Here is a 27,258-nt window from a genome sequence, read left to right on the forward strand (position 1 = left end):
TAAGATTTGTCTGTATCATTTTCTCAACACCCCCCCAACACACACACACACACACACACACACACACACACACACACACACACACACACACACACACACACACACACACACACACACACACACACACACACACACACACACACACACACACACACACACACACACACAATTACACACAATTACACACACACACACACACACACACACACACACACACACACACACACACACACACACACACACACACACACACACACATTATACATTGCAAATGTTAATTTAACACATCGACTTGTTCTGTCTTATGACGAGCAGATGCTGCCCTCATGTGGTCATTTTAAGCCATTTCATTTGTCACCTCCCATTTCTTCATTACAACCAATGGTATTTGACCGCACTTCAATCTCAGGCAGCTGGGACGACACAACTCATTTTTGATGAAATCAAGGAAGTGAGCATTCCACCTGTAAGGAGTAGAATTGTAGTTTTCTCCTGTCTCCTATCATGTCGCAGGTAAGCAGCATTTATATATTCAATACATGTTTTGTGGCTTGCAAATAGGCCTACAGAATGATCCATAAAGTAGCTGTGATATTGTCAAAGTAATATTAATGTAGGCTATAGATAGGTCCTAATAATGCCGGGCGTACACTACACGATTTTGGTCCCAATGTAGCTGTCCTGTCCCAGACACGTTTTTGAGATGGGAGACAAAGTCCCCATATCGTTGCTTCTAGGTGGAGCGCACTAATGTGAGTGGGTCAGAGACGCAACACGAGGGCTACCCCTCACGTCTTTGACACATCCTGATGGGGTCAAACTTTTATTTTTTATTTTTTTTGTGGCACAGCATTCTGCAATCCTCTTATAGTGTGATATGTGCAATGACAAGTTGTGAGAAAAGTGCCGAAAAAACAGTCAATGACAGCTGGTTTGCCCTTCTACATCCGGGCAAAAAAAGTGAAGGAAACATGTATTTCGTAACAGCCTAATTCCTCGCAGTCCTCCCTTCCCTGAGGAGGTTGAATGGAACAAGTATCTTCACGCAGGAGACTTGGCAGGCATGCTCCCTGTGTAGGCATGCTCCCTGTGTACTAGGCATGCTCCCTGTGTACTAGGCATGCTCCCTGTGTACTAGGCATGCTCCCTGTGTACTAGGCATGCTCCCTGTGTAGGCTGCTACAAACGGGTTTTAAGGCTGAAGCGGGCTTCGACAGAATCGCGGATCCGCTCTATATCTTTGATCATATCGTGACGTTAGAATTATAAGGTTCTATCTCCATTTTTGTCAAAATTGAGTTTTTTTTTTTTTTTTACATAATCTGATCCATAGGTGTTTATTAATGCCTGTGTGGTGTTATTTTTAAAATGTTGACATTTTTGAGTTAGTAATTCATAAAATACAAAGGTTCCATCTCACAAAACATAATGGAATGTAAAAACGTTGACGCTCAATATCTCTGAACTACCCTAAACGGAGATAGAACCTTATAATTCTAAGCTCACGATATGAACACTCATTATCCGAAATACATTATACACTCATTATTTTCATAATAACAAATAATAAACGTGTGAGGCGAAATCAACTTTCTTACAGAAATTATAAGTAAGGCCACTTGTACCCCAAATACAGTAGTGCCACATCGTTTATTGTGTGCACCACTACGTCTGTTAGACAAACACTACAGGAAAGTGTGAGGCTCATCGATGTAATGATTGTTAAAGTCATGTAGTGTACGCCCGGAGTCATAATATAGGCCCACTGTAGCCCACAGCTCTCTCTCTGTACAACGTGTGGATGTTGTCTCTCTCCCCTAGGCTGACTTTGAACAAGCTGCAGATGAGGTGACGAGGCTCAAGATCAAACCAAGTAACGCTGAGCTGACAGAGGTATATGGTTTATACAAGCAAGCCACGATGGGCGATGTCAACATGGGTGAGTCTGTTAGACCTGTCCCACAGGTAACTTGTCAGATCTCATTCCTTTGATGACTCAGATTTCAAATGCCTGATTGCTCTGCAGTCTTGTTCTCAAGAGGAAAAGTGACAATTATCAATTGTTTAACTTGTTGGAACTTTAATTGCTTAACCCATATTTAATGCAACCTAAATTGCCTGTTTGAGGCAGATGATTGGTTAATTGTGAGAGTAACTACATGTTGGTGTCCACAGATCGTCCTGCAATTATTTACTTTGCAGGAAGAACTAAATGGGATGCATGGAATGCCAAGAAAGGTCAGACTGGACAATACCATTATTTTTCTTTAGTTTTTTAATATGTTGCCATTAACCCATAGATGTTAGGTATGTTTTGTTAAAGTAACAGATGTGTAATCAAGGTGTTCTGTTGCTCTTTTCAATCTTAAAGGAATAACACAAGAAGATGCGTTGAAGGCCTATATTGCCTTAGTGGAAGAACTGAAAGCAAAGTATGGACTCTAAAACCTCTAAGTCAGCAGCAGTTTTAAAGAGAGCCATGACACAGTGCATGTAAGATCACTCACCAGCAATCTATCATGTTTAAAATGTACAGTAGAGCTCTTAAACCAAGCTATTATTTCATAATTTATAAGTTTTCAAAAAGTGAGAAAATGCATTGTGCAAAATAACAGTACTGTGTTCTGTGTACAGTACTGTGTACTGTGTACCATTAAAGTGTAATGACATTTTTTATAACACCAAATAAAAAAAGTAAGATAATAATTACCTCTGTTAAAATTCTCTGTACAAAAGGCTGATGTTTCAATAACATTATATCTTTTTGACTTTCTCCAAGATGGCTCTTTCACACATTCATGATTGAGAAATGAGTCCTGTGCCCCTATTTCACAAAAGCACTTCCACTGGGTTCATCACAATGTTCTCATGTGGAGGACTCTTCTTTTGAAAACTTCCCTTGATGGATCCAGTTGTGAAACAAACGACTCCACTTAATAGATAAAGGACAGACAAACTGTGGAATGTGTTGATGGAGTCAGCTGTGAGTGCCTATATTCACCGTGTCTGTGAGGCGACCGGTGGTCGGTTGACTAATGCAAGACTTGGGTTTGTGGTCACACCAAGCTGGCTGGGCCGCAGGGCAGCAGTGAGACCTGGGTAAGGGGAGACCCGCCTTGGCTCAGGGAACCATGATGCTGTCTCGGCTCCCCATGCAAGTGCTGCTTCAGCCTCCACCTGCACCATCTCCTCTGCACTTCATACTGGACCTGGGGTAGGGGCATGTGTGGGGTTATAGAGTAAGGCAAGTATATTATCCCATACCAGAAGTTGATGATGACCGGCAACTTAATGTAAATTATAACCCATCAATACCACTAAATTTGACATTATCTTTAGATCTGAAAACCTACCTCCCCATTTAGAAAACAGTAAAGAACAGCAACAACGAAGCCCTGAAATGGAGGAAATGGGAGTTAAGACATTAAACAATGTTTCTACATCGAGCAAATATCTAAATCATCCAATCACTTACTTGTGTGGATGCTAGAGCCAGCTCCAAAAAGGTCCATATTTTGTACATTAGATTACTGATGTTGACTGGTAGGAATGCAAAGAGGATGTAATGCAAACCAAAGAGGGCCACCAATAGGAAAGTAGATTTAGTAAGCCTCCTGAAGAAAATATGTAATACAAAATGAGACATTTTTGCGGTACACATTAAAGGTAACACATCACATTTTGTGGTTCATTGAAACATGTTTTAAATTAGACTTTCTTGTTAGTAAATGCTGGTATTTCAGGTTTGACAGGACTGGACTGACTCTGGTTGCAAGGTTAGCACACAGAGCACCGTTGTTGGAACTTACTTGTATTGACTGAATTCATTTCCATGAACATCAGGCATCCTGACTTTGCCCACCAGAATTCTTATGATACTCAGAAAAAATATCAAATTAATCTGAAAAAAAGTAGACATATTCATATAGTTAGGATACCAAACACATATTTTGACAAATGTATTAGTCAACACAAAGCTGTCAGTGTACTTACAACTATGAACAGTAGGATTGGTGCTCTTAGAATCCACCAAATCCAGGCATGCGTCCTAGTTTCCCAGCAACTTATGAGAAAGGGAATATATTTTAAAATGTTGGGGGATTTTCAGCAAAGTATTAACAAAAGAATACTGATTAGTAGCTATAAAGAGAAACACATCATGTGTGTACCATATACTGTAGTGTTACACACACACCCATGCAAACACACACACATGGTTATTACCTTTCATCTTCATAGAAGTATTTTGCTAAGCCCCAGGAAACAATGACAATCATTGGCATACCTATACATATCAGAAAGAAAAGCGTTGCCCTACTTCAAATCAATTATCTAATTGAGATGTGAAGACAACCAGCTGTTCTGTCACTTTGATGTAAAAAGTGTTGCACATTTATGTTAATCTCGTGTTAGATGTCATGCTTGCTAGTTAGATTTGTTTGTTAGATGTCATAGATGTATGTACCCCAGCCTAGGATGATGTACCACCACAGATGTTTTTTCTTGGAGAAGTAGGAGAGGCTGACCAGAGTGTGGAGGTAATGTCCCTCCACCAGGAGCCAGCTATAGTTGGCCAGGATGCAGTAGTTGGAGTACATAAGCACAGACTTACAGGACACCTAGATAACAACAGACCACACAGAGCACATCTTTTCACTCCATGTACTGTATCCGTTTACTCATACAGTATACTTCGACGGTCACATGTAGAGTATAGTGGATAGTAGTATACACACTGAGTAGTAGTCACAGCGGTAAAAGTTCTCGTTGGTGAAAAGAACAGCGTCTTTGATGAAGATGAAGGCGGCACGCAGGATGAAGGAAAGGAAGAGCTGGATGTGGATATAGTTTCTGGTACAGTGTAGTTTTCTATACAGGAGCAAAAGTGTCATAGATGTAAAATGTCCAGAAGGAATTTAATACAGTATGCATTTCTCATTTCACTAAAATGTTGAAGCATATTGGTTTCATTGCTGTTTCTGCGGTTTCCAAGTGTGCAATCGTATCATAGCAGTAAGATAAGGTAACTCTCTGTTGCTCACCTACATAGACACAGGATGGTGATGGCAATGGTGAGGGAGATGACAGAGAGCGCATAGCCTACGGTGTACATGGTCTTCACATAGGGAAAGTACACATGGGAGTCTGGAGACTGGGAGGAACAGGAACAACAACAAAAAAGCTGATGGTTGGTATAATGATGCCATCCAAGGGATACAAGTTTATGAACAAAATAGCATCGTTTCAGTATCATATCATGAATTAGCAAAGGTAACACTTCAGTACACAAAAACAAATAATCTTTTCCACCTTGGTTTGTAGCTGCTGTATGTAGATTCACATTTTTGGTAATGTGACAGTCTGCTGGCCTTTGTGTGGAACCATATGCAGGCATTCTACCAACATGGTCCATTAAATCAAACTAAGTACCAGTGAGATATACAGTAATAACCACTAAGTTGAAATAATAATATTATTACAAACCTTTATAATATACTGTACAATGAGACAGTGAGAGATGAAACCCACCTCTATAAAGTGAAGAATGTCATTGAAAGCATAATCACAGACGTTCTCGTAAGGGGGGAATATGTCGGTCCAGCCTATTTCTGTGCAGTTCCGGTACACTTTACCTGGAGAAACATACAACTCCTAATTGGTCTGTAAAAGTACCATGCTCATAAAGTCTTACCGTCTTCAGCCATTTAGCCATCGCATTCATTCTATGTACATAAACAATTTATGGCTAGAAGACGAATAATTGTGTATGTAAACAATTAGTCCATTGGCAAGTCATTAACACAAGTCAGTCACACAGATATCTTACCTTCTGATTTGAAAAAATTGGGACAGGGCTGAGATACAGTTTCCCCTACAAAAGCAGGTGGCCAGCAATTCATGTAATCCCACATACCCATGCAGTCTACAGAGAGAACATATGTATCTTAGTAAATTGAAATACACCACATGCTGACATACAAATATACAAACAATAATAACTCTCCAAAGGTGCAATCTGTTCAATAATCAATAGCTATATCAGTCATTCAAAAAGTGCAAAAATGGATGTACCAATTACGGATTGCCCCTTTAATGGTGTCAAATCCTGTAAACATAAAATCGAAATGCTCATGTTTAGTTTTTAGGAAAATAAATAGATAGCCTAAATACATGAAAAAGCTTATGGTGATAACCATACTCCATTATTGCTGAACATTTACCCATTTAATGTTTACTTACCTGTCTGGTTGACATTGGACACATTATATCGTTGCAATTCGTTAATGCACCTTTCCTCCTCTTTAATATGAATTGTGAGAGGTTCACAGTCTCGATGAGCTTTAGCCTTCTGTAGAGAATTATTTGTTTTATCAAATATTTGTTCTGTTTTTTTCTGTTAATCACGTGCATAATAAACACATGTTCGTGCGTGCTCACCTTTGACTGAATGCAGAGTAGAAGTCCAATAATTCCAATTATGTGCATTTTGTCAGTCTTGTAATCCTTGAATTCTATTTGAGAAAAAACAAAAAGGTTGTGTACCTTCTGAACTCTAACCCTGCAGTCTGATGAAATAAAGCCTGAATGAAAAGTAATCAAACATAAAACATAAGTAATCAAGCAGCAGCATCATCTAATAGCTGAACCCAATTAACTGCATCAACAGTACTGACGGGTTGACAGTTATTGTAGCCTACTTGGTATCCCGCATCTCCATCCCCATCCACACCTCTCTAGGGCTGCGTTGGTAAATCCTCTCTGGAAATCTGCTGCAGCACTCATGGAATGCCTCTTGTCCAATCAAATTACTTGGTCCCGTTATGACGTTGAACGCAGTGTGCGCTCCGGCGTTCTCAGAGGAAATTGACGAACGCAGCCCTAGAACTAGCCCGCCCACCCCCGAGCCCCGGAAGCATCACTATGACGACCAGAGTGTTTGGTGGAGATCTGTTCTTTTGAGACAACACAGGTATGTGGAACCTCCAGCGTTCAAAGGCACTTACTTCGTTTAACAGATTAAAATGTGTTTTGTTTATACAAATGAACTACAACAAACTAAACGAATTATTTTTTTTCTTCAGAAAAGAAATATGACCTGCTGTCATATCCCATACTGTTAACTAGCTGTTGTTTTGCTTATCATTTGCATGCAAGTTGCTAGCCTGGCCTAGCTAATGCAGCGCACCATTAGTACTCTGGGCCACTTTCCCCAATTATTTCGAGGTATTGGATGCAGTACTGATATAATGATACCTAATACTTCCATTTAGGCGATTCTTTGTCATTGCTTAGTTAAGTCACATGGACAGTATTCCACCATGCGATGCTTGAAATGTAAATTGGCTATATTAGTGTTTAGCTAATAATGTGATATTTCATAATCTCCAATTCATCATGAAGATGTCAGTGAATTAGAGGAATACTAGGATGGAAGTGGCATCAGGGACATTCACAGAGCCCTATAGAAAGAAGACCACTCTTCCACTTGGCCAGCTGGTGGAGGAGACCACCAGGAGACCTGCTGTCCCTCATCACCTACTAGAGACCAGTATGACCACTTCACCCCTTTCCTCTTCACAACTCTGTATTTTCAATACAATTATCCAGTAGCGTCTTACTCAGTCAATGCCCAATCTCACATACACAGCAACAGTAGGCCATTCTTACCTAGCCTAAATGGCATAATATTTCCCACTTATCGTGGGTTGTTCTGTTTCATTTTTACAACCGTGTGCTCTTATTTCAGCTACTGTACTTCATAATCATGTATTATCCTTTTATATTTCAGAAATCTTTGCCAAACTCAAGAGCAACAGTCTAATCCAAGCAGAACCGTCAGTGATGCACTTCAGTGGTTTTGACTTGGGGAAGGATTACATAAGGGTCTTGGTCAGTGAAGGTTATCAATCAGTACATTTTACAAAGAGAAATCATGACAACACATACATTTTATGTAGATTTCAATGTAAATATAGCCTACGCATCAGTATGCATTTTGAATGTTCTTTTTAAATTGCACAACATGTGAAATTAATCTATTTTCTTTTTCTTTTTCTCAGAAACTAATCAACTACTCTTCTGAAGTGATAACTATTCATATTATTCCCACCCAAACGAAGTACTTCCAAACTAGATATACCAAAACGGTATTTTGTTGATTACTTCTTAATGTCATGAAAATTACATGTTCCTTGATTTATGTAGTATTGATAATCATTCCCTCCATAAAATGTGTTCATGTAGCATCGACTTCTCCCAGGACTTTCTTACACAGTGAAGGTGCACTTCTGTCCTGATGAATGGCGATACTTCTATGACTGTATTCGCGTCCATTGCAAGGTAGGAATCCACTACTTTGTGTTATTTCTGTTGAGCTCAATTTGCCATGCTGGTTATCTGTTCAACGACCACAACTAATCTTTTGAACTGCCAATTTGCCAAAGATTTTCTGTGTTACAAAGAAATGAAAGTGTTCAGTGATCCCCGGGTACTAGGAATCCTCCAAGAAACAGAAGCGTTAGGGATATTAGTATCATGTTCTTTCTCGTTCCAGGGAGATGATAATCTGCTTGTTCCTGTCCATGCTTACCCAGTTATTGATGATCTGCACATCCCATCCCATATCGGCCTACTGGCTGTCCCTCTGGGCCAGAGGTGAGGCTCTCTGAAAATGGCTATGTTTTGTCTTCAAGCAACCACAACCACCTTTTTCATGGCATGTAGCCCTTAATAGTTGTAGGGCCTCCCTCATCCCTGTTTTCTGAACTCTCTCCTTATCCCCTACACGCTGACTGTCTCATGGGCTACACATCCGTTTCTGAAATAGCCTGAATGATAAACATGACAACCAAAGCTTGTTTGAGGGATAAACACAGTCCTTATTAATGACTAATGGTTCAAGATGGTTGTAGGTCACTGTATTGGAGTTCATTTGTCAAGGCAAATAACTTAGTTAAAGTATTTTTTCTCTCATCCGCTTTGATTGTTGAATAGCTGCGGCAAGTTATATTTAGCTTTGTATTGCATTGTAGGAATAAGCTACACATAACATAACCTATCTGTTTGTGGGTGCTGCTCTTGCTGGGGTTATGTTATAACTCTCTCATCTGCTTCCATTAAATCTTCCAGTGTCAGCCGTGCCATTCCCCTGAGCTGCAGTTGTCCCATTGACTTTGAGTTCCAGGTGTACATTATCCAGCCACATAAGGCCTTTTCTGTCCAGCCCCTCTCAGGTAACCCTAATCAAGAATTGTATTCAAGATGACAATGATATCCCTGTCTTAGCTACAGTAGATAACGATACATCTGGTGACTGCAGTATTTGCCTATATTTAGGCCTAAACATACTTTGATTTACTGTTCATACAGTATGAGGTTAAAATGTTCCTGTTAGTCGTTGGAGGTGATTTTCTCTTTTTATTTTTATATGTTTTTTTACTTTGGACCATGTAGACGAAAGTTTCCCAGACCATTCTGATTCTGAACTCATCCACCAGAATAAGCTCATTACCTAACCCCTCACCGCAGAGCTGTTCTTCATCAACACCAATGTATCCATTATTGTGGAACTGAACATGTTTTTCCAGCCTGCTACTGCCACCTTGACACAAAGCAGCCTGGGGTTCAGTGCATCCCACTGCTCCTCATGTGCTGTTTTGTCTCTGGCGTAGTAATGCTCTCCAGACAGTAATGCCGGATGTCTGGTTTCACTAGAAACATCCTCAGACTGGGTAGAACTATCCAAGAATTCTATCCTCAGTGTTCTACTACCACTACATAAAAGTGTTTGTTTCAAATTGTTCATGGTCTAGCCTGAAAGAGAGATGCAATACATATTCTCTAAAACGTGGGAAAGTAGCAGGTTGATTTGATAGTGGTAGTGAAGGTAGCTTAGGTCCTCCTTAGCTCTGATTTAATTTAAATAAGATTTATTTGTCACTTCTATGAGCTTTTCTTTTGTATTATATTATAGGAGTCATTCCTGCCCATGGGAAGGTGGAGGTCATGATCACATTCAAGCCATTCCAGTATGGTACATTCCAGGTGACCCTACAGGTGGTCATCTCCCAGTTTAACTCCAAACCCTACGTCTGCACGCTCAGTGGATCCTCCTCGCCTCACCTGGCGCTCAGGTACTCAACACAATCTTGGAAACATGTTGACATTTGAATGATTACTATACAGTATATCTGCCCAACACTGTAATTCAACTTGATCAATATTGGTCCAGCGTTAAGCCACAAAAAAACAGGTCATAGTGACGGTGACAAGACTTTAAATGTTATATATTCTTAATCATGTTATTGCTTTTTAGATTAGATTAGATTAGACTAGATTCAACTATATTGGCATTGTCAGAGTACCAGACAAAGTACCAGACAATAAAATGCATTTTAGCATCTAACCAGAAGTGCAAATGGACATCATCATTCATGTGTTTGGCTAGCTGGGATGCTTAATCACGGGACTATAAACAGACATGAACACTTACGTTTATGTACACTGATGAACAGTCTGCTCTTGTTTGTACTTTGTATGAAACATAATTCTTGAATTTGTTCCCATGAGAAAATGGGTGTAATCCATCACTCAGACCCGATCTGTTTATCTCCTAAACAACGAGTTATGGCTGAGAGAAGTTAATCATTTAGGGAACTCACTGCAACAATGTTTTTTTTTGTTAATATTTGACACACAAGATATGGATAAATCGTTGGCTTTATTAAATATTTCTTGGGTAATAACAATAATAATAATTTGCTGATAAAGGTGAGTTATCTGTCAAATGTTTTTGGATGATTACATGAGAGTGATACAAAAAGAAAGCCATGCAAACATATAGCATTATTGATAAAGAAATGCATTGGTGTGTAAATTATCACAGTCAACAGGAGGGAGCCATGGGGCATGGGAAACTGATGTCTACTGCGAGTCGAAGGCCTCCGCATGTCACTCCGATACAGCCTCTGACCAAAACCAAGCTCAGGTCAATGAGGACACATGAAAAGCCAAAGGTACTGCAGCATATTCTCCTGCTGTGCTCACTCGTCAATTTACAGTCTTTATACAGATAAGGGTATCAATATTGAGTGACCGGGTGTGTGATTTGTATTATAAAGCTTTATTTATATAGCACCTTTCATACAAGAAATGCAGCTCAAAGTGCTTTACAACAGGAATAAGAACATTAAGTGAAAAAAATAAAATAAACATATATAAAAACATTTACATGCATAGAATGAATATAAAAGCAGGGGAAAACAGTAAAAAGAAACGGTAAAGGTCAGTCTTTCTGTACTTCCCATTGGTTTTCACCACAAACATCAGTTTTTGGAAAAGGTCTGTCTCAGTCTCTGTGTACGTTCTCAGTCTCTGTGTACGTTCTCAGTCAAGGAAATTACCCACAAACTATCCTAGCTTGTCTTGCCGGATCGTTGAGGCTAGTACCATTTGTTCTTTCAAGATGCACTTTTTTTTTGGGGGGGGGGGGGAACACAGACACACGTCAACCACTAGTCAACCACTAGTCAATCACTAGTCAATCACCAGTCAATCACCAGTCAATCACTAGCCAATCACTAGTCAATCACAAGTCAATCACTAGTCAATCACATGTCATGTTATACAGTATGTCTCTTTCAATAGGCTGTGAGGGAGTTGAGAGATGCAGATGTGCAGCCAAGCCTGAAGACTGCAGTGGATGTGTCAACCCATGCTGGAGTGGCCAAGATGCTCATAAAACAAACAGACAAAATGAGTTCTAAAGAATTGCGGCAAGGTAGACGAACATGGCCATACCGTCATAAATATTATTTTCATGGATGCAGGTAGTTAAGAGTAAATGCTAACCCAGCTTATACTGTAACCATGCCTGTCTTTTTTATTTGATTCAGCAATGATGTCCCAAACCAAGCTGGGGCTCCAGACCAGACAGATGAAGGAAGCCTTGTTTGAGAACAAGGTTCGACAGGACGTCCAGGAGGAGAGGGTCAATCACCTCAGCTGGTGGGGTGGAGATTTGAGGGTTCATTGATGATCATGTACAGTATATGTTATATTCCAGTCAAAATGGTAGTATAGGATTTTTATAAACCTCCACCTCTGCTCTTTTTGATCAAGGCAAGTTCACCTTGGGAAGGACCCTGTCTCGGCACAGACCAAGACACAGATTATGGAGGAGAGAGACATAGCAGATAATGAGTATAAGGTACAGTAAGTCTTCTTTGCTACAGTATCTTCTGAGAGCCTTCCAATGGCTAATGCATCCTTGCCTAAAGAGAATAAAGAATTACATTATTTATTTACTTTATGTCTGCCTACATGTATTTTTTCAGCTGAGATTGACGTGTTATATGTCAAACATTTTACATGATATCTTATTAATGCTCTGTTTAATATATAAAATAATTTGCAGCATTTTGTACAGCCAAAAAGTAAATATTTCAATATGCTTGGTTTTCTTTTCTAGTTTTATTGAGACCGGTGAATGAAGTGTAAATTCAGCCATGGTCACTTTACTTATTTAAGGGGTAAATCAGCTTTAAGATTAGTAAATAGAGTTAGAATATTACTATTTTATTATTTCCTTTAGAAATACATCCTTTTTTTTACTGTGATGTTTTACAAACCTCTCCATTTGTATATTTTTTGGTTTTGGTTTTCAGATCCCATATTGAAGATTGAAGGTCTATCTGCACACCAATATTATGGTTTAACAACCCTTCCTAAAACTCCTAAGACTCCAAAAGTGAGCCTCCCATAGTACCAAAATAGATGATCTATTGATTCTGTTTCCTCTTGGCAGCATCTGCACAAGTCTGACTGTTCAATATCCCATATTGAGTATTCTTTTTGTAGCAATCATTTTTTGTTTAAATTGAAAAGAAGGGACTGTGGTATGAATGATTGTTTTGTATATTAAATCATAAACCAGGTGCCATGGTATCAAAAATCTGTTCCCAACTTTCTAGATTTTCTATGCCATAGTTGTCAACACTTTTGACCTTATGTGAAACTGGTACACTTTATGGTTTATGTTAATCATTTTAAACCATTTGTGTTTTTTAATGTGCGGCAGACAGACTAATTAATGACCTCTTTTAAGTATTCGCCTCTTCTATTTTTGTGGCAAAGCTGCAGTGAGAAGTACACTTCTGCTGCTTCACTGTTTTGTTGAAAGAGGAAAGTGGAAATGACAGTTGAAAGAACTCTCATGGACACTTAACAGCACTTCTTCAGCACTTCTTCTCCCATTTCCTCTCCCCTCTCTGTTTATAAACGCTGTATTCACACACTTCATGCTTTATGGGAACCCTTTGTTTTTAAGAGAGGAGAGGCCAACCACTTGGTTATTGGATAAACTCCTTTCGTGTGTCTCCTCTGGAATCTTGAGCTCAGGCCAGGACCACAATATGCACTACCCCTCAGTGTGGATCACCCTCTACTGCATTTCTTTTCACCCGGGTTGTCTTGTTAACATGACAGCTGCTCTGTCTTCATTCCAGATTAGAAGAGGAGATGTAAGGAAGGAAGGGGACTTTGCCAAAGGTCAACCCAAGCTTTGTAACCGGCGTGCTTTGCGCAATGCAGGACAGGTAAGCAAGTCTCAAAACTGCCCTGTCGTGTCAACAATCAACTGGTATTCATGTTGCCTTCTTTCCCAGTAGAATGTAGTGTAGTGTCTTCCCCTATTGTAGCAGCTACTGTAGTTGTATATCCTTTATATAACTGTTATATTATAACAGATGAGAAAGCTAAAGCGAGATTGAGATGCATTTGTACAGTATCTAAGTCTGACTGCCTCACCACAGTCACAACAGTGAGACTGTGTATTTGCCCCTCACAGGCACCTGAGGCCACGCCTACTTTCAGCGTCTACTCCAGCAGTCAACTGGAGGTCAGGCAGAGAGCTCTGAGGCTCTTCCAGCAGGCAGCTCGTAAGGTACTGAACCCTTAGTCTGTCTCTTCTAGAATTCAGCGGCATGTAACTGTGCATAAAGTTCCCTGTGATAACAATCATAAGCCATATCAGCACCGTCCCGTGTGTCACATTCCTGCATGGCAAATTCCTGAATGTTTCCTGGAATGCGTGTTGTACTGTACATGCCAGTTGTACTACTGTGGTATGCCATTTGGGCTGTGCACAGTGAACAAAGCACAATATTATTTGGTTTCTGCTGAAATATTCTCACACTTTGGACGCTCTGGGTCAGAGTTTTTTTCGAGGAACCCTCCTCAGGACAGACAACAGGGTTTGCCTCCCCGTCTTCAAAACAACAAACACGATATGTAAATACATCATTAAATATGAATGATGAAATAATAAAAAGTGCACAGCAAAGCGAGCAGGGTTTCTAGGGTATAGGACCAACATACTGTACTCAGGAAACAAGGCACTTGTGTTCCAGGTTGTGATTCGATGTCGAATGAAAAACAGACTTGTCAAGCTGAGGGAGCTGACTCAGAGCATGAAGAGACCGTCCAGCGGAGTGAAAGGTACTTCACAGATGAGACAGACACCCCCAGGATAAAGTATTCTCTCTGGCGTAAATTATATGCTAAAAAGTGACATACTGTACTCAGTGCTTCCACTTGTCAGTGATCGTGAATTGACATGTGAATTTAGAGGTGGCAAAAGAGCACAAACACGTTGTTTTTTCTGTTTTAGTTGAGCAGAAGACTCTACTGAAGATATCACCAGACAATGTGCTTCATTTCACTTTCCCCATCTTCCCCCATCCTAACCAGGCAGATGAACTTGTGAGTGCATTGGTCCTTAACCAACCCTTTGATGAGAAGTCATTATATTGGAATACACTACTAGTGATTTGGTTTGATTTGAGCAAGTTTCACTTAGACTAGAGGCATGAATTGAAATGATGTACATTGTTATGTGGAGCTGATCATAACTTACACCTGTTGCCTTCCTGATGTTTCCAGGCTCCAAATGCATTGGGCGCAGTCCCTGTTAGGCCCATTGAAGTCCTAGTGAAACCACACACTCCTTTATTCAGTCTTAAGGTACATGTATGCCACAAAATAGGCTCTATACAATTATCCTCTAAAATTGACTGCAAACAGTTAACTCAATGATTGGCAACTGCAGGAAGAGTTTTTTTGGGATAAATGATACAATAAAATGCAAATTTCTCTTACATTACCCGTGTTACTTTTGCAGGTTCCCCAGCACTACAAATTGATGGGGTACAAGCCTGTGTCTGCCTTTGAGGCAGCAGCCAACTACATTCCTTTGACCCTGGCCAGGACGCTACGCACAGGAGCAACGGTGAGACATTGTAATACGTAAGGACATACACAGATACAGTCATGGCCAAAAATATTGGCTCCCCTGCACTTCTGTCAGATAATGCACCATTTCTCCCAGAAAATTATTGTAATTACAAACTGCTTTTGTATTCACGTGTTTATTTCTTTTGTTTGCTTTGGAACAACACAAAAAAAAGCTAAATCTGATCTAATTCCACACAGAAGTCCTAAAATGCACTGGACAAGATTGGCACATTTTCAAATTGTAAGAAATAATTGTATTCCAAGCATGTAACACTCCTTTTGTCCATGACTGTATAACATGTATATATATATACAAGACAACGAATCGGAAGCATTTCATATATGATAGACCGTGATGGGCTCTGGCTTCCAGAGACGGATGCTTATTTACAGTACCTAAAGAAAGAAAAACCAAATGCTGCAGATTATGACGCACAGCAATTCCAGGCCATTTCAGATGACACACATACAGTACCGCACTAGATCCAGTGTTTACCATACTTTCAGATTTTCCCATGGTTGACATCTATTGTACATTCCCCTCTCCAGAACTGAATGTCCTTATTCAGCCTTAGATAAACACTACTCAAGTATGGTCAGCTCTCCATCTGAACTCTGAACTCCATCTGAGTCCCATCCATGACTACATACAGTACAGTACACTCTATCAAACACTGGATGTTCTTGCCAGAATAGCTATGATGCAGGATTGATAAACCTCTCGTTTTTTTTCAACAATGTGTTGTTATGTGCTCTGTACTGGTTGCTGAGGTGATGTTGTCTCATAGGACGAGCTGATGCCTATGGTGGTTGATGACGAGTCCCCCAGCCTGAGCTTTACTGCCCCCCAAGCCCTGCTGGAAGCTCCCTACGCACACCCCCTCAGGATCTTTGTAAGGCCACATCTTGTAGTAACCTGATTGTTTTGTCACTTTAATTAACATTACATACCATACCAGGTACTTACTTAATAATGACATGATACAACGGTAATAACACAATTATATAACCTGTTCATTATATAATGAGGTCATATTGCATGGGCTTCATTTAAGTGTGTTCATGAATAAGATTGTATATGCTTTGGTGGAGCAGTTTTGTCACGTTGTATCTCTCAACATAATCTCAACGTGATTAACTATGTAGGCTTCCTAATTATCAAATTACTTTCTCAAAGTAATCTTCTCGGTGATCTAGTTAGCCTGATGATTTTTCAGATCATTGTGATCATTTTGCGTAGATCATGTTCCATAATACTATGGCCTTTGGGATGTTGTGTCTCCTGTGCTGTAGAACCCTGCTCCTTACCTCCATGCCTTCAAAGCAGCCCCGCTCTACCTAGAGAGTGACCTGGAGTTCCACCTCTGCCCACTGCCCAGGTACACCGTCCCCAAGAGCACCATCGGTGGCGTCCACACCCCTGACACTCAGAAGAGGTTCTTGGACCGAACGGTAAGTCCATTTCAGTGCAAAAAAACACAGCTTAAAGTGTACATTCAAGCTAAAAAAGCAGGCCGTTCCTCTTTAGAACGGGGACAACTGAAGCTCTAGCCACAGTTTTACACTATTATGTCTTCTCCCGATCAACAACAGGATGTGATCCGAGGTGTGATGACCTGGAAGAAGTTCCCATCGGCCGCCTTGGCAACTCTGTCCTCCACTCCCACACTCACCAGTAACCGGGCCCCACGCATGTAAGGACCCTGCGGCATCCCGCTCTACACATACACAGGGTTCCCACGGGTCCTTGAAATCCTTGAAAGTTTTTGAGAGAATTTGAGAAAAAAAAATCAAGGCCTTAAAAGTTTGTGAAAATACGACATGGGTCATTGAAAGTGCTTGAATTCCCCTCTCTCTCTCTCTCTCTCTCTCTCTCTCTCTCTCTCTCTCTCTCTCTCTCTCTCTCTCTCTCTCTCTCAAAAAAAAAAACAACTTTACTTAGCTCGACAACTAGTATATAAGTCTCTGTATTGCTTAACTTTACACATATTTCACAATATATTGTTTTGCTGTGCTGTGGTAGAGAAGGCAAGAGACCATCTAGTGTTCACACAGCCTCTCTTTTTAATTGTTGTCTATGAGCAGACAGTTCCTATTATATACATTCTCATCTAGATCTGTCTTAAACTATGCCGTGTTGGGTCCTTGAATTTGAGGGAATTGAGTCTTGAAAGTCCTTGAAAGGTGCTTGAATTTGATGTTTCAGAAGGTGTGGGAACCCTGCATACAGTAGTCATACCAGTGTCTCATGAACCAACATGCATCTGACATAACGTACATAGCTGATGACAGGTGTCATACTGATGTGGGATGGCTCATCTGTATGTTATGAGTACATACTACACTATTTAGGAGTATCCTGTTTGACTATCATTGACCCTCACCCCCAGCTCACAGCTGAGATGTGATGGTATGAAGCTAAGGCCCAAGCTACACAACGACAAAACGCGGACGAAATGCAATTTCGATCTCTGACCACACAAGCGTTTTTGTCATTGTCGCTCAAAAGAATCTCTGGCCACGTGGAACCGCGTATTCAGGTACACTGTGCATGCGCGTACTGGTAGACCCAGAAAATGGTTCAAATATAATTGAGACAGTTCCGTAAAATAATTTAAATTCATTCATTTTCATTCACTCGGTAGTATTGTCAACTCCCGATCAATCTCCTCTCCACTTACATTACGTCTGCATGACGCTTTCATAATCTTATTTAGCCTATATAGCACAAGTCATGCATTGAATGTAACCTCAAGTGCTGAACAGTATTAAGCAAACCACAATACATTTGTGCATGTCCGTTATCGAAAAACGCACCTAATCGCCGACCACACGACTCCGAAAACGATATGGAAACACAGCGTTATTGTCTCATCACCGTCTCAGCTCACGAATTTGGCGTGTAGCTGTGACGTGCAAACGATATCAGATCATCACCGTTTCAGTCAAATCCGGCGCCGTGTAGCCTATACCTAAGAGCGAACATGTTTTGTTATGCTTGTTGAGGTGCTTAGGATACTTCAGCTATCATTATCATTATCATATCATACCATTTAACATACTAACATTATTAGTATAATTTTTAACATGTTAACATCTCAAAACCGTCATGTTTTAGCTCACAGTGCTTCAGGATTCCTACCTCGGCCTCCAACTCAGAGCATTTTAAGTTCCCTAAGGCAGGTAGTTACAGTCTGTTAGATCCACTGCCAGTGTTTCAGTCATGCGAGTGGAAACTCAACGATTTATTCCATATTTACAGGGTGAGGAGGGACTGGGAATTTGTTCCTTTGTCTAAGATCTATGAGTGTGGGTGCAGACTCCCTGGAATCTATTCAAGACAAAGTCTTACTTACTAAGAATAAGCTATAATCCTAGGCTCTGTTGAACTAGTGTCCAAACAAATCCGAGTGAAATGCTGTGTGTATATTTAGGGAATACAACAAGCTCTATTTATATACAACAAGCTATATACAATAAGATACAGTACAATAGCCTGTGTGCCACAAGTCCTCTGACTTGCCTATAGGCTGGCTGAATTTTTTCACGTCGTCAGCATTTTGATAATGGAACTGAATTGTTCTGTGTGCTTGTCGTTGAACAGTGTAAGACCTCCTCAGGTCTCCCGACAGGCTGTTTTCGATTTGTCAATTGTTACGAAAGCAGCTAGTCAGCCACTTATTCCTACCACTCTCGCCTCGTCAAGTGGGCTTTTGCTGCCTTGTGGTTTGGTAAACCGTGCTGAATGTATGTGTTACTGTGAAGAATAAGGGTCTGCGAGTCTTGTGTTCTCCACCGAGACCGCAGTCGGCCAGGCCAAGGGGTCGATCGATTGTTCACGGGGTGACAAATAATAACTCACAACACAGAAAGAATAATGTCCTGCATAAGAAACGGAGATCCAAATTTCCCGGGAGGATCGCACCACCATGTGTTAAGACAGTGTGTGGCTGTCGTCGTCCCCCCCCCGACCCCACACACACACACACACCCCTCCTGACACACCACACACTGACTGAGGTCTTAACCACATCGTCAATGCCACTCCCGCCCCGGGGCCCGGCCACACTGACCCCCCCGCCCCCCCACAGATGGGGAATGTGAAATATGATAGTGAGCTGTCTATCTACCCTACAGTAGCTGGTCCTAACATAATGACCAGACACAATGCATGAATGAAACTAGAATAGAATGTTTCCAGGTTTTACCAGATGTCTAAATAATGTCTGTTGTATGTTCCACTAGGTGTGACCCGTTTAACACTGACATGCTTCCAGCTGAGGCACCCGTTGCTCTGAATGGTATTCCTGAGGATCTGAGAGAAGAGCTATATGATGAGCCGTAAGCAATAAACTCAGGACACACGACATCACCCCTCAATAGCCGGCTTTCCACAGTGGGGCTTACACCATGCCTGTCAGGGCCAGCCAAGGCCAATTGCTTTTCCCAGTCACTCCCCGGCATCAACAGTGCTTTACTCCGAGCCTATTTGGTGCTTGTTGGCTTTTAGACTCCTCTATCCCCTGGTCCTTATGAGGCCAGACAGGGCGAGGGGTGCGGTTTAGAGCAAGGGCGGGATATTGTTATCAACCAAGTGCTTTAGTTGGCTAGCAAGCTAATACAAAAAGTACAGTTCAAGTTCGCTGTACTGCACTGTCATCAAATTGATTTGAATAGCACTTTACCAATCAAAGTTCCATAAACTGGTAAAAAGTTACCCGAACCTGTTGGATAACCAGTCAGACCTCGGGTACATAAGGTTCAGAGATAGGAAATGTTAGGATATTTATAGCATAGCATAGAGTACAGCACAGTGTTTTATTTGTATAGTATAGTATAGTGGATAGTGTATATAGCCTTTATTTATGTAAACCAGCTCCTTTCCCTTCTTGTTTTTAGTATTTTTTTCCTAGCACCAGGGGAGCCCCCCCTCCCAAATTCCGTTGTATGGTACCTGTACTATATCAATGACAATAAAGACCATTCATTCATTCATTCAGATGATTCAAAATGTAATTCAAACAAACCATACTACAGGGTGGGAATAGAAAGCACTGCTGTGCAAAACATTCAAACTACCTTGTTCACTAGGCTCAAAGTACTGGGTTTTGAACACTAGCTGGCCACTAAGTAAGCCTTGGCACACACTGGCACTGCTGTGGAAAAGGCTACAATAAAAGTAGCAGAAATCCATACTGGCTCCTGTGAAGGGGAAGTCTTTATTGGATTCATGTGGTTCCTTTTCATGTGGATCTTTTTTTACTAGGTCTGAAGGCACAGGAGTGTCTCTCACGCCAGAGATTATAAGAGCAGTGTTCCCCCTGCCAGAGAGTGTACCCTCTAAACAGCCGAGAGAGGACAGCAGTAAAGATGACAGAGGGTACAGGTACCGTTTGCACTGCATTAACCTCTCATCCCTGAGAGCAATCTATACTGTATATATCCGCAGAATGATGTTTAAGATGGCAGGCATGCCCCTTTTGGGGAACACTGAAGCTGCCACAGCAAAAAATTGGAGGTATACAAAAATAGGCTACTTTACATTGAGGCAAATGATGAGACTGCTTCGTTGTCCCCCAAAAGGTTCCAAAAATGCTTCTAGACGCATCATCTCAGTGGATATCTATACTGGCATGGCCATAGGACACACACTCACACACTCACACACCAACTTTCTCAGGTATCAATAAGTTATTTGTAAAAGTGTGTGTTCTCATTAAGCCCACTGTTACCCACATGTACCCCACCCTCCTCCAGCTCCACCAATAGCCTGGGCTCCAAGGTGATGGCGCGATTGAACCATTTGAAAGGCATGGCAATGACTAGTAGTTCACTAGCAGCTCTACAAGAGAATAAAAAGTGCAAACGTGGCAAAGTTGTACACTGGAATTCACTGGAATTCAAATACACCAACTTGGATTGACTTATGGATGTACTGTAAGTGCTAGATATGTAGTGCTCACTTCAGTTTTATAATATGTCTGTACATTAGAACACAGAAATGTTCATGTCATGTCTATGTTTCAGGTGCTTTTATTTCTGGCAAATAAATAAAATGACAAATAAAGGTTTAATATGATTGTGTCATGGTCAACATGGGACATTATAACATAGTACACTCAGACATGTTGAAACTGGTAATGTTTTATTTTGCTTACTTTAGCCCCATCTTATGGCAAAAAGGACAAACTACTATCCCTGCAGGTTTCAGTATTGCTAAGCATGGTACATTAGCAATCGTCACATTAGGAGGCATTGTCACTGCAATAGCTGTACTAAAATGTGTGTTTCAGTCTCCTCCTTGATTTATTTGGCCCCCTTTTCACATTGAAAACTGTTTAATCTCTTCAATGTCTCTAAAATAACGGTCTACTGTCCACCAGCTCTTTAATCTGTACATCTCTCTTTGATCACTTGCCTCATCTTCTCTATTGTCCTTTGTTGGTTCTCACATATTTCTTTCAGCCCTCTATTGCTTTTCTCTGCTTGCTGGTACATGTTGAGTAGATGCTCAGTGTCGTATCCTACAACCATTTCCTCAATCTTATCTAGCAGCTCAGTGACCTGCTGTCTGTCAGTTCTGTTTTCATTATTGATGACGTGGTACCTGTTCCCACATTTCTCCACAAGCCACTGGACAGCACTCCAGCTCTCGATGTGTTGCTCTGGGGTGACGTCTCCGAAGCGGTCCCCCATTGTGAACAGAACCAGGGTGTGCTCCCAGACCCTCAGGCCCAGTAGCTCCATGTGTTGCTCCACAGCTTTTCTGTCACTCTCAGTCAGGGTGACATCCCCTGGGATCACAAGGAGCAGAGCGTGGGGTTCCGGAGGACACAGATTAATGCTGCGTGCAACTTCCTTCTTCACCCACTCGGATGTATCCTCCACTGAGCTCCAGTCCCAGCCCAGAGTGTCAACCACAGTCACCTGCCGTTCTGCCACCGCAGTGCTGCCCCTCTGACATGCCTTGGTCTCGCTCCCGAACTCCTCCCTACCCAGGATTGTGTTTCCTGTTGAGCTTTTCCCTGCATATTTACCCCCTAGAAGCAAAATCCTGAGCTCTGTGAGTTTGTTGGCTGCACCTGTCAGTGAGACACAGAAACATATCACAACCAAAGGAAAACCATGGAGAAATACAGTGGTTTGTCAGAATAAATGGGTCAAACCAACAGATTAGACCTAATGGGCCGGTTTCAAAGACACAGCTTAAGCCTAGTCCTGGACTAAATCACACTTTCAATGTAAAATCTCCATTGAAGATGCTTTTTAGTCTAAGTTTAGGCTTAAGCCTTGTCTGTGAAACTGGCCCCATAGAGTTTTAGTGCTTACCTGAGATAAGAGCTCTGAGTGTCTCTCTCCTTCTTTGGACCTTCCTCAATCTATCTGTTGTCCGTTTTTCAATTTCCATGGACTTGTGCTCAAACTCCTTTGAGACTTTCTCGTTGATTTCAAAGCACCTCCCACTATTGGCAAAGACTACCTCCTCTATCTTTTCCAACAGCTCCTTGACCTGTGTGCCATCATCCCAAGTCTTATTGTTAAAAACATGGTACCTGCTCTTGCATTTCTCCACCAGCTGTCTCATCTCTCTCCCTATAAACCTCTCAATGCTAATGTCCCCTAGGCCATCCCCCCCAGTGAACAGTACTATGCTGTGTTGCCAGATGCTAGCAATGGGGTACTCCAGCTGTTCCTCTACCATCCACACCTTCCCACAGCTCGCCATGTCCACTGGTATGACCATGAGGAAGACATGGGGTCCCGGAGAACACATGGACACATTAAATGCTAATCTCTGCTTAACACTCTTAAGGGAGTCCAGGGGGAAATATCTCCCCCTCCAGGCAGGGATGTCCACCACAGTAACCCTCCGTCCAAACACTTCAGCTTCTCCCCTCACAGTCTCCTCTGTCTCGGCTCCAAACTCTTCTCGGCACAAGATGGTGTTGCCAGTCGAACTTTTCCCTGAGTATCGGCTCCCCAGAAGAACGATTCTCAACTCTGAGATGGGATCATTCTCAACTGTAAAACAGTCATACTTTCAGCCAAGGCTGTGCATATCTGCAGTAGGTAGACTTGGTATGTAATGTTTACATATATGTATACTGTGCAGTATGCAACCAGTCATAGCTTATCATTGTTCATAACTTACCAGAGTCCATCTCTTGAACTTCAGCTGAGTGTTCCTCCAAACGTGGAGTGGTCTCGTATCTAGATGTTGATGTTAGAATAAAGTCATTACATTTTAAAGAATTGTTGAATTACATGGCATAGTACAACTGGCACAGCGGTCGGCACCTAGCGTATTTCCACATTTTCAGTGCTGTGAAAATGTTTTATGGGGTTCAAAGTCTCTCACTCACTCACTTTAGGGGAGGGCCAATATGACATCATATCTGGAAATGCTATCAACATAATCTCAAAAAGGTGTCACCCATCTCAGCAATATGTCAGTGGAAATTATGATTGATGATTATTATTATTATTATTATCCATGCACTTCACTTACAATATTATTTTAGAATGCCTGCCTGTCAAAATCTCACACTTGTTTGCAGTTGCAAAACATTAGTGTGATTCAAAAATGTTGCTGTTATATCCAGGAAAGAACAGAATAAAAAATAAAAATGACCTGAACGTCACCATGCTGTCCTCCTAGAATGTTTCTGCATTGGATAGACTAACTTCTCCTATTTCCCTTTTACATGTTGTGTCACTATAATTGTTTTTGAATGTTTGTCTAAGTCATGCCCTTGCCTTTAATACAATGGATTAGATGTGCAATATAATAAACGTTTGAAACCCCCTATTCTTGTAAAATAGACATGCACAAAATGTAGATGACGTCAGTAATCTAGTCAAATTGTTTGGGATATGAACTCTGTAAAATGTCAGGATTACAGTTTTGCATAATCCCTAAACTTCATGTTTTAAGCCTTTTGTATTATATCTCATATTTACTGACTTTGAATTTGGGTCTGTAGTACCTAAAAGCGTTAATAAATGAATAGAAAAAGTGAATATACATGAGATGAAGATATGAGATATATGAGATATGATATGAAGATGATATGACAGTATGATATGTATAGAACAGACATAGGTCTTGAGGTATGTCGAGGTATTTTCACCACCTATTGTAGGGCTTTCTGGTCAGAGACAGAGCAGCTGCCATACCACACTGTGATTCAGTTTGTCAGAATGCTCTCGATGATGCACCAATAGAAGTTGACCCCTGTAGGCCGACTCGTCATTGTTAATGATCAGGCATGGTGTCATCTGCAAACTTGATGATGGTGTTGATGATGCATGCACGCACAGTCGTCGGTGAAGAGAGAGTAGTGGAGAGGGCTCAGCACACAGCCCTGTGGGATACCGGTGTTCAGGGTCAGGGTGGAGGAGATGTGGTTGTCTAACCCGGCAAACTGGGGTCTGTTGGTCAGGAAGTCCAGGGTCCAGTTGCAGAGGGAGGTGCTGATGCCAAGTGTCACTGAGTTTGGTGACCAGCTTTGAGGGGATGATGCCGTGGAATGGTGAGCTGAAGTCAATGAACAGCATTGCATAGGTCTTGTTGTTATCCAGGTAGGTCAGGGCGGAGTGTAGTGCCGTGGAGATGGCATCTTCCGTTGATCTGTTTGGGCGGTATGCAAACTGGTGGGGATCCAGTGTAGATGATAGATTGTTTTAGGGATTCAGGGATAATTCAAATAGATAGTGATAAAGGAAATGATACAAACTCAAGCCAGAGTCGTTCAAATCTGACTGTAAACAAAGCCTCAGAAAAAAAGGGTTGTCCATTTTTTTTTGTGTACTTTCTGTCTGGTTGTTTGAGTATTAGAGACTGTCAACAACCATCAGCGAACAATTCTAATCCAAACCTAAGTGACCAACACTATACCTTTCTCTTCTTTTTACCATTCCGTTATTGTAGATTTAGACACTCGTTTTCTAATAAGAATTAAATCAAACCAATATTCTTCAGTGAAATGGTTGAAGGAGCTCACAGGGAAGAACAACAAGCTATTGGTGCAACCACAATTTATTTCTGAGCTGCTAACAGTTGTTTGCAGTATAACCTTAAAAGCCACAGGGAGGCAAAGGACAGTTGTGTTAATACTCACCTTATACTATTTGCACTATCTGGTTAGATGCCAAACTACATTTCATTGTCTCAGTACTTAGCGGCATATTTGATAAAGCAGAAATCATTATTCACATACTGTACATAGCTAACCTTGCTACTGCAGGATACTATGATTGTTAAAGTGACCACCAAGTGGTGCAAAAGCTCTCAATGGAGCATATCTTCCCTAATCCTAATAAAAGCACCAATGGGCAAAGGCTATGATATACTATTTCCTTACTCCATTCTCAAAAATATTACATGCAAAATAATGCTGGTTTCCAAATGTACATATTTTTATCATGTATTTCGATTTTGCTGAATGCAAACTGCAAACATTGCACAGACAAGCCTCTGATAGCAGTAGTGCTATAGAATGCTTTCAATTAAAACATCCATTCCACTGTGGGATTTAGCCCGCTGGGGTTTCATCAGAGTGTGTTCAGGGATTAAGCACATAGGCCCTGCTTAATCTTGACCACAGATTACAGTGTTCTCCCAAGGCCTGTCTCTTAGGCACCCGCTATGACTACGCTGAACACTGGACATGTGTGCTCCATGTTGCTTATACTTATCGTTTACCTCAGTCACATTAGACATAATATACACATAAGACATAATACACATAATATAGTCGTTCATAGGATACTGTAGTGTAGCCTGCACTCCATTAGCTCACCACTCAGAGATTTGTCGGGTTGAAGGGAGAGGTTTTAAATGATGACCCTGTAGTCACACTGCATGCAGGGGCTTATCTTGCAGCGTTTGGCTAGTGCGTAGTTGACACGCACAGTGATTTCCCCCATGCGCAGCCTTTACCCTCTGCCACCGTGCCTACGCTTGTGTGCAAAGCTGGAGTGCCATAAATCAAGTCACGTTTTTCCAAACATCTTATCTTATCAAGATGAAAGGTTGTTTTCCCCCCTACCCCAATCTGGTTATTAATCAGGAGTGCAGACCAGACATGCATGGTCTCCGCCCATGGAAATAATCTGCCCAAATATCAGTGACAACAGCACAGCTGGCCGAGAATCCCCTCAGGATCATCATAGTACTGGAGTGATGGAGCACAACCAGGGGATTAGAGAGGGTGTCACCCTAGGCATTTTGTGCAGAGTAGATTATCGTAAATGTGTATATGTCTGTGTGTGTGTGCGTGTGTGTGTGTGTGCATGCATTTGCATGCAGGCTTGTGCGTGTATGTGTGTGTGTGTGTGTGCGTGTGTGTGCGTGTGTGTATGTGTGTGTGTGTGTACATGCTTTTGCGTGCAGGCTTGAGCTTGTATGTGTGTGTGTGTGTGTGTGTGTGTGTGTGTGTGTGTGTGTGTGTGTGTGCGTGTGTGTGCATGTGTGTGCGTGTGCGCGTGTGCATGCGTGTGTGTGTGTGTGTGTGTGTGTGTGTGATTGCATGTGTGAGTCCAGACTCCATCCATCCCCACTTTTTAGCCCATAAATACAGTACATTATGACATTATGGGCCATAAACACCAGTAAAGACCACACACAGTAGATAGTACAGCTGTACTCTGCAGTGTGTAAGGCCTTGGCATAGCATTGATAGCTCCTTTTGTCATCCCCTGAAAGTAGGTCAGTGTAAGTCAATGTGTATATACGTATGTGAATACTGCTGGGTCACATGAAGGGGACCCTGGCTACTACAGTAGCTCCATGGCAACACATCTTTTCTGGAAGATGTTTATACTGATATGGGACGTCATTAGCCCATGTGACCTGTCAATCCTCCAACAGGCCTTGACCTACAGCACGCAGCCTGCCTCCCTGATCTAAAACAGGCCTCAGTCCCCAGTACACTGTAAATCGCTACAGTGGAGTGGCCTCGTTTA

General features: G+C 41.4%; 3 protein-coding genes across 3 annotated transcripts; 2 read left to right on the forward strand and 1 right to left on the reverse strand.

The window, feature by feature from the left end:
• Positions 1-422: 422 nt before the first annotated feature.
• On the forward strand, positions 423-2,445 carry LOC308158238 (acyl-CoA-binding protein-like; the record flags this gene model as incomplete). The annotated part of the gene is made up of 4 exons (XM_080531832.1): positions 423-513; positions 1,822-1,939; positions 2,176-2,238; positions 2,372-2,445. Exons 1-4 carry the CDS (start codon positions 505-507, stop codon positions 2,443-2,445), a joined length of 264 nt encoding a protein of 87 aa, XP_080387958.1. The 5' UTR covers positions 423-504.
• A 611-nt stretch (positions 2,446-3,056) lies between these two features.
• On the reverse strand, positions 3,057-5,918 carry LOC308158239 (vasoactive intestinal polypeptide receptor-like; the record flags this gene model as incomplete). Its single annotated transcript, XM_080531833.1, has 11 exons — positions 3,057-3,209; positions 3,354-3,395; positions 3,476-3,614; positions 3,810-3,901; positions 3,994-4,063; positions 4,225-4,285; positions 4,466-4,619; positions 4,737-4,869; positions 5,043-5,152; positions 5,530-5,633; positions 5,828-5,918. The coding sequence occupies 11 exons, from the start codon at positions 5,916-5,918 to the stop codon at positions 3,057-3,059; spliced, it is 1,149 nt and encodes a 382-aa protein (XP_080387959.1).
• Positions 5,919-7,428: 1,510 nt separating this feature from the next.
• Positions 7,429-21,214, forward strand: cfap221 (cilia and flagella associated protein 221; the record flags this gene model as incomplete). The annotated part of the gene is made up of 23 exons (XM_080531834.1): positions 7,429-7,549; positions 7,790-7,890; positions 8,061-8,147; positions 8,245-8,340; positions 8,555-8,655; positions 9,130-9,233; positions 9,974-10,133; positions 10,886-11,015; positions 11,647-11,779; positions 11,895-12,006; positions 12,121-12,208; positions 13,506-13,595; positions 13,847-13,942; positions 14,409-14,496; positions 14,669-14,760; positions 14,941-15,021; positions 15,179-15,286; positions 16,080-16,184; positions 16,585-16,743; positions 16,885-16,985; positions 19,537-19,632; positions 20,558-20,677; positions 21,049-21,214. The coding sequence occupies 23 exons, from the start codon at positions 7,429-7,431 to the stop codon at positions 21,212-21,214; spliced, it is 2,535 nt and encodes an 844-aa protein (XP_080387960.1).
• Positions 21,215-27,258: the final 6,044 nt, after the last annotated feature.

Source organism: Nansenia antarctica, assembly GCF_963989245.1.
Source record: "Nansenia antarctica genome assembly, chromosome: 5".
In the NCBI taxonomy this organism is placed as follows: Eukaryota; Metazoa; Chordata; class Actinopteri; order Argentiniformes; family Microstomatidae; genus Nansenia; species Nansenia antarctica.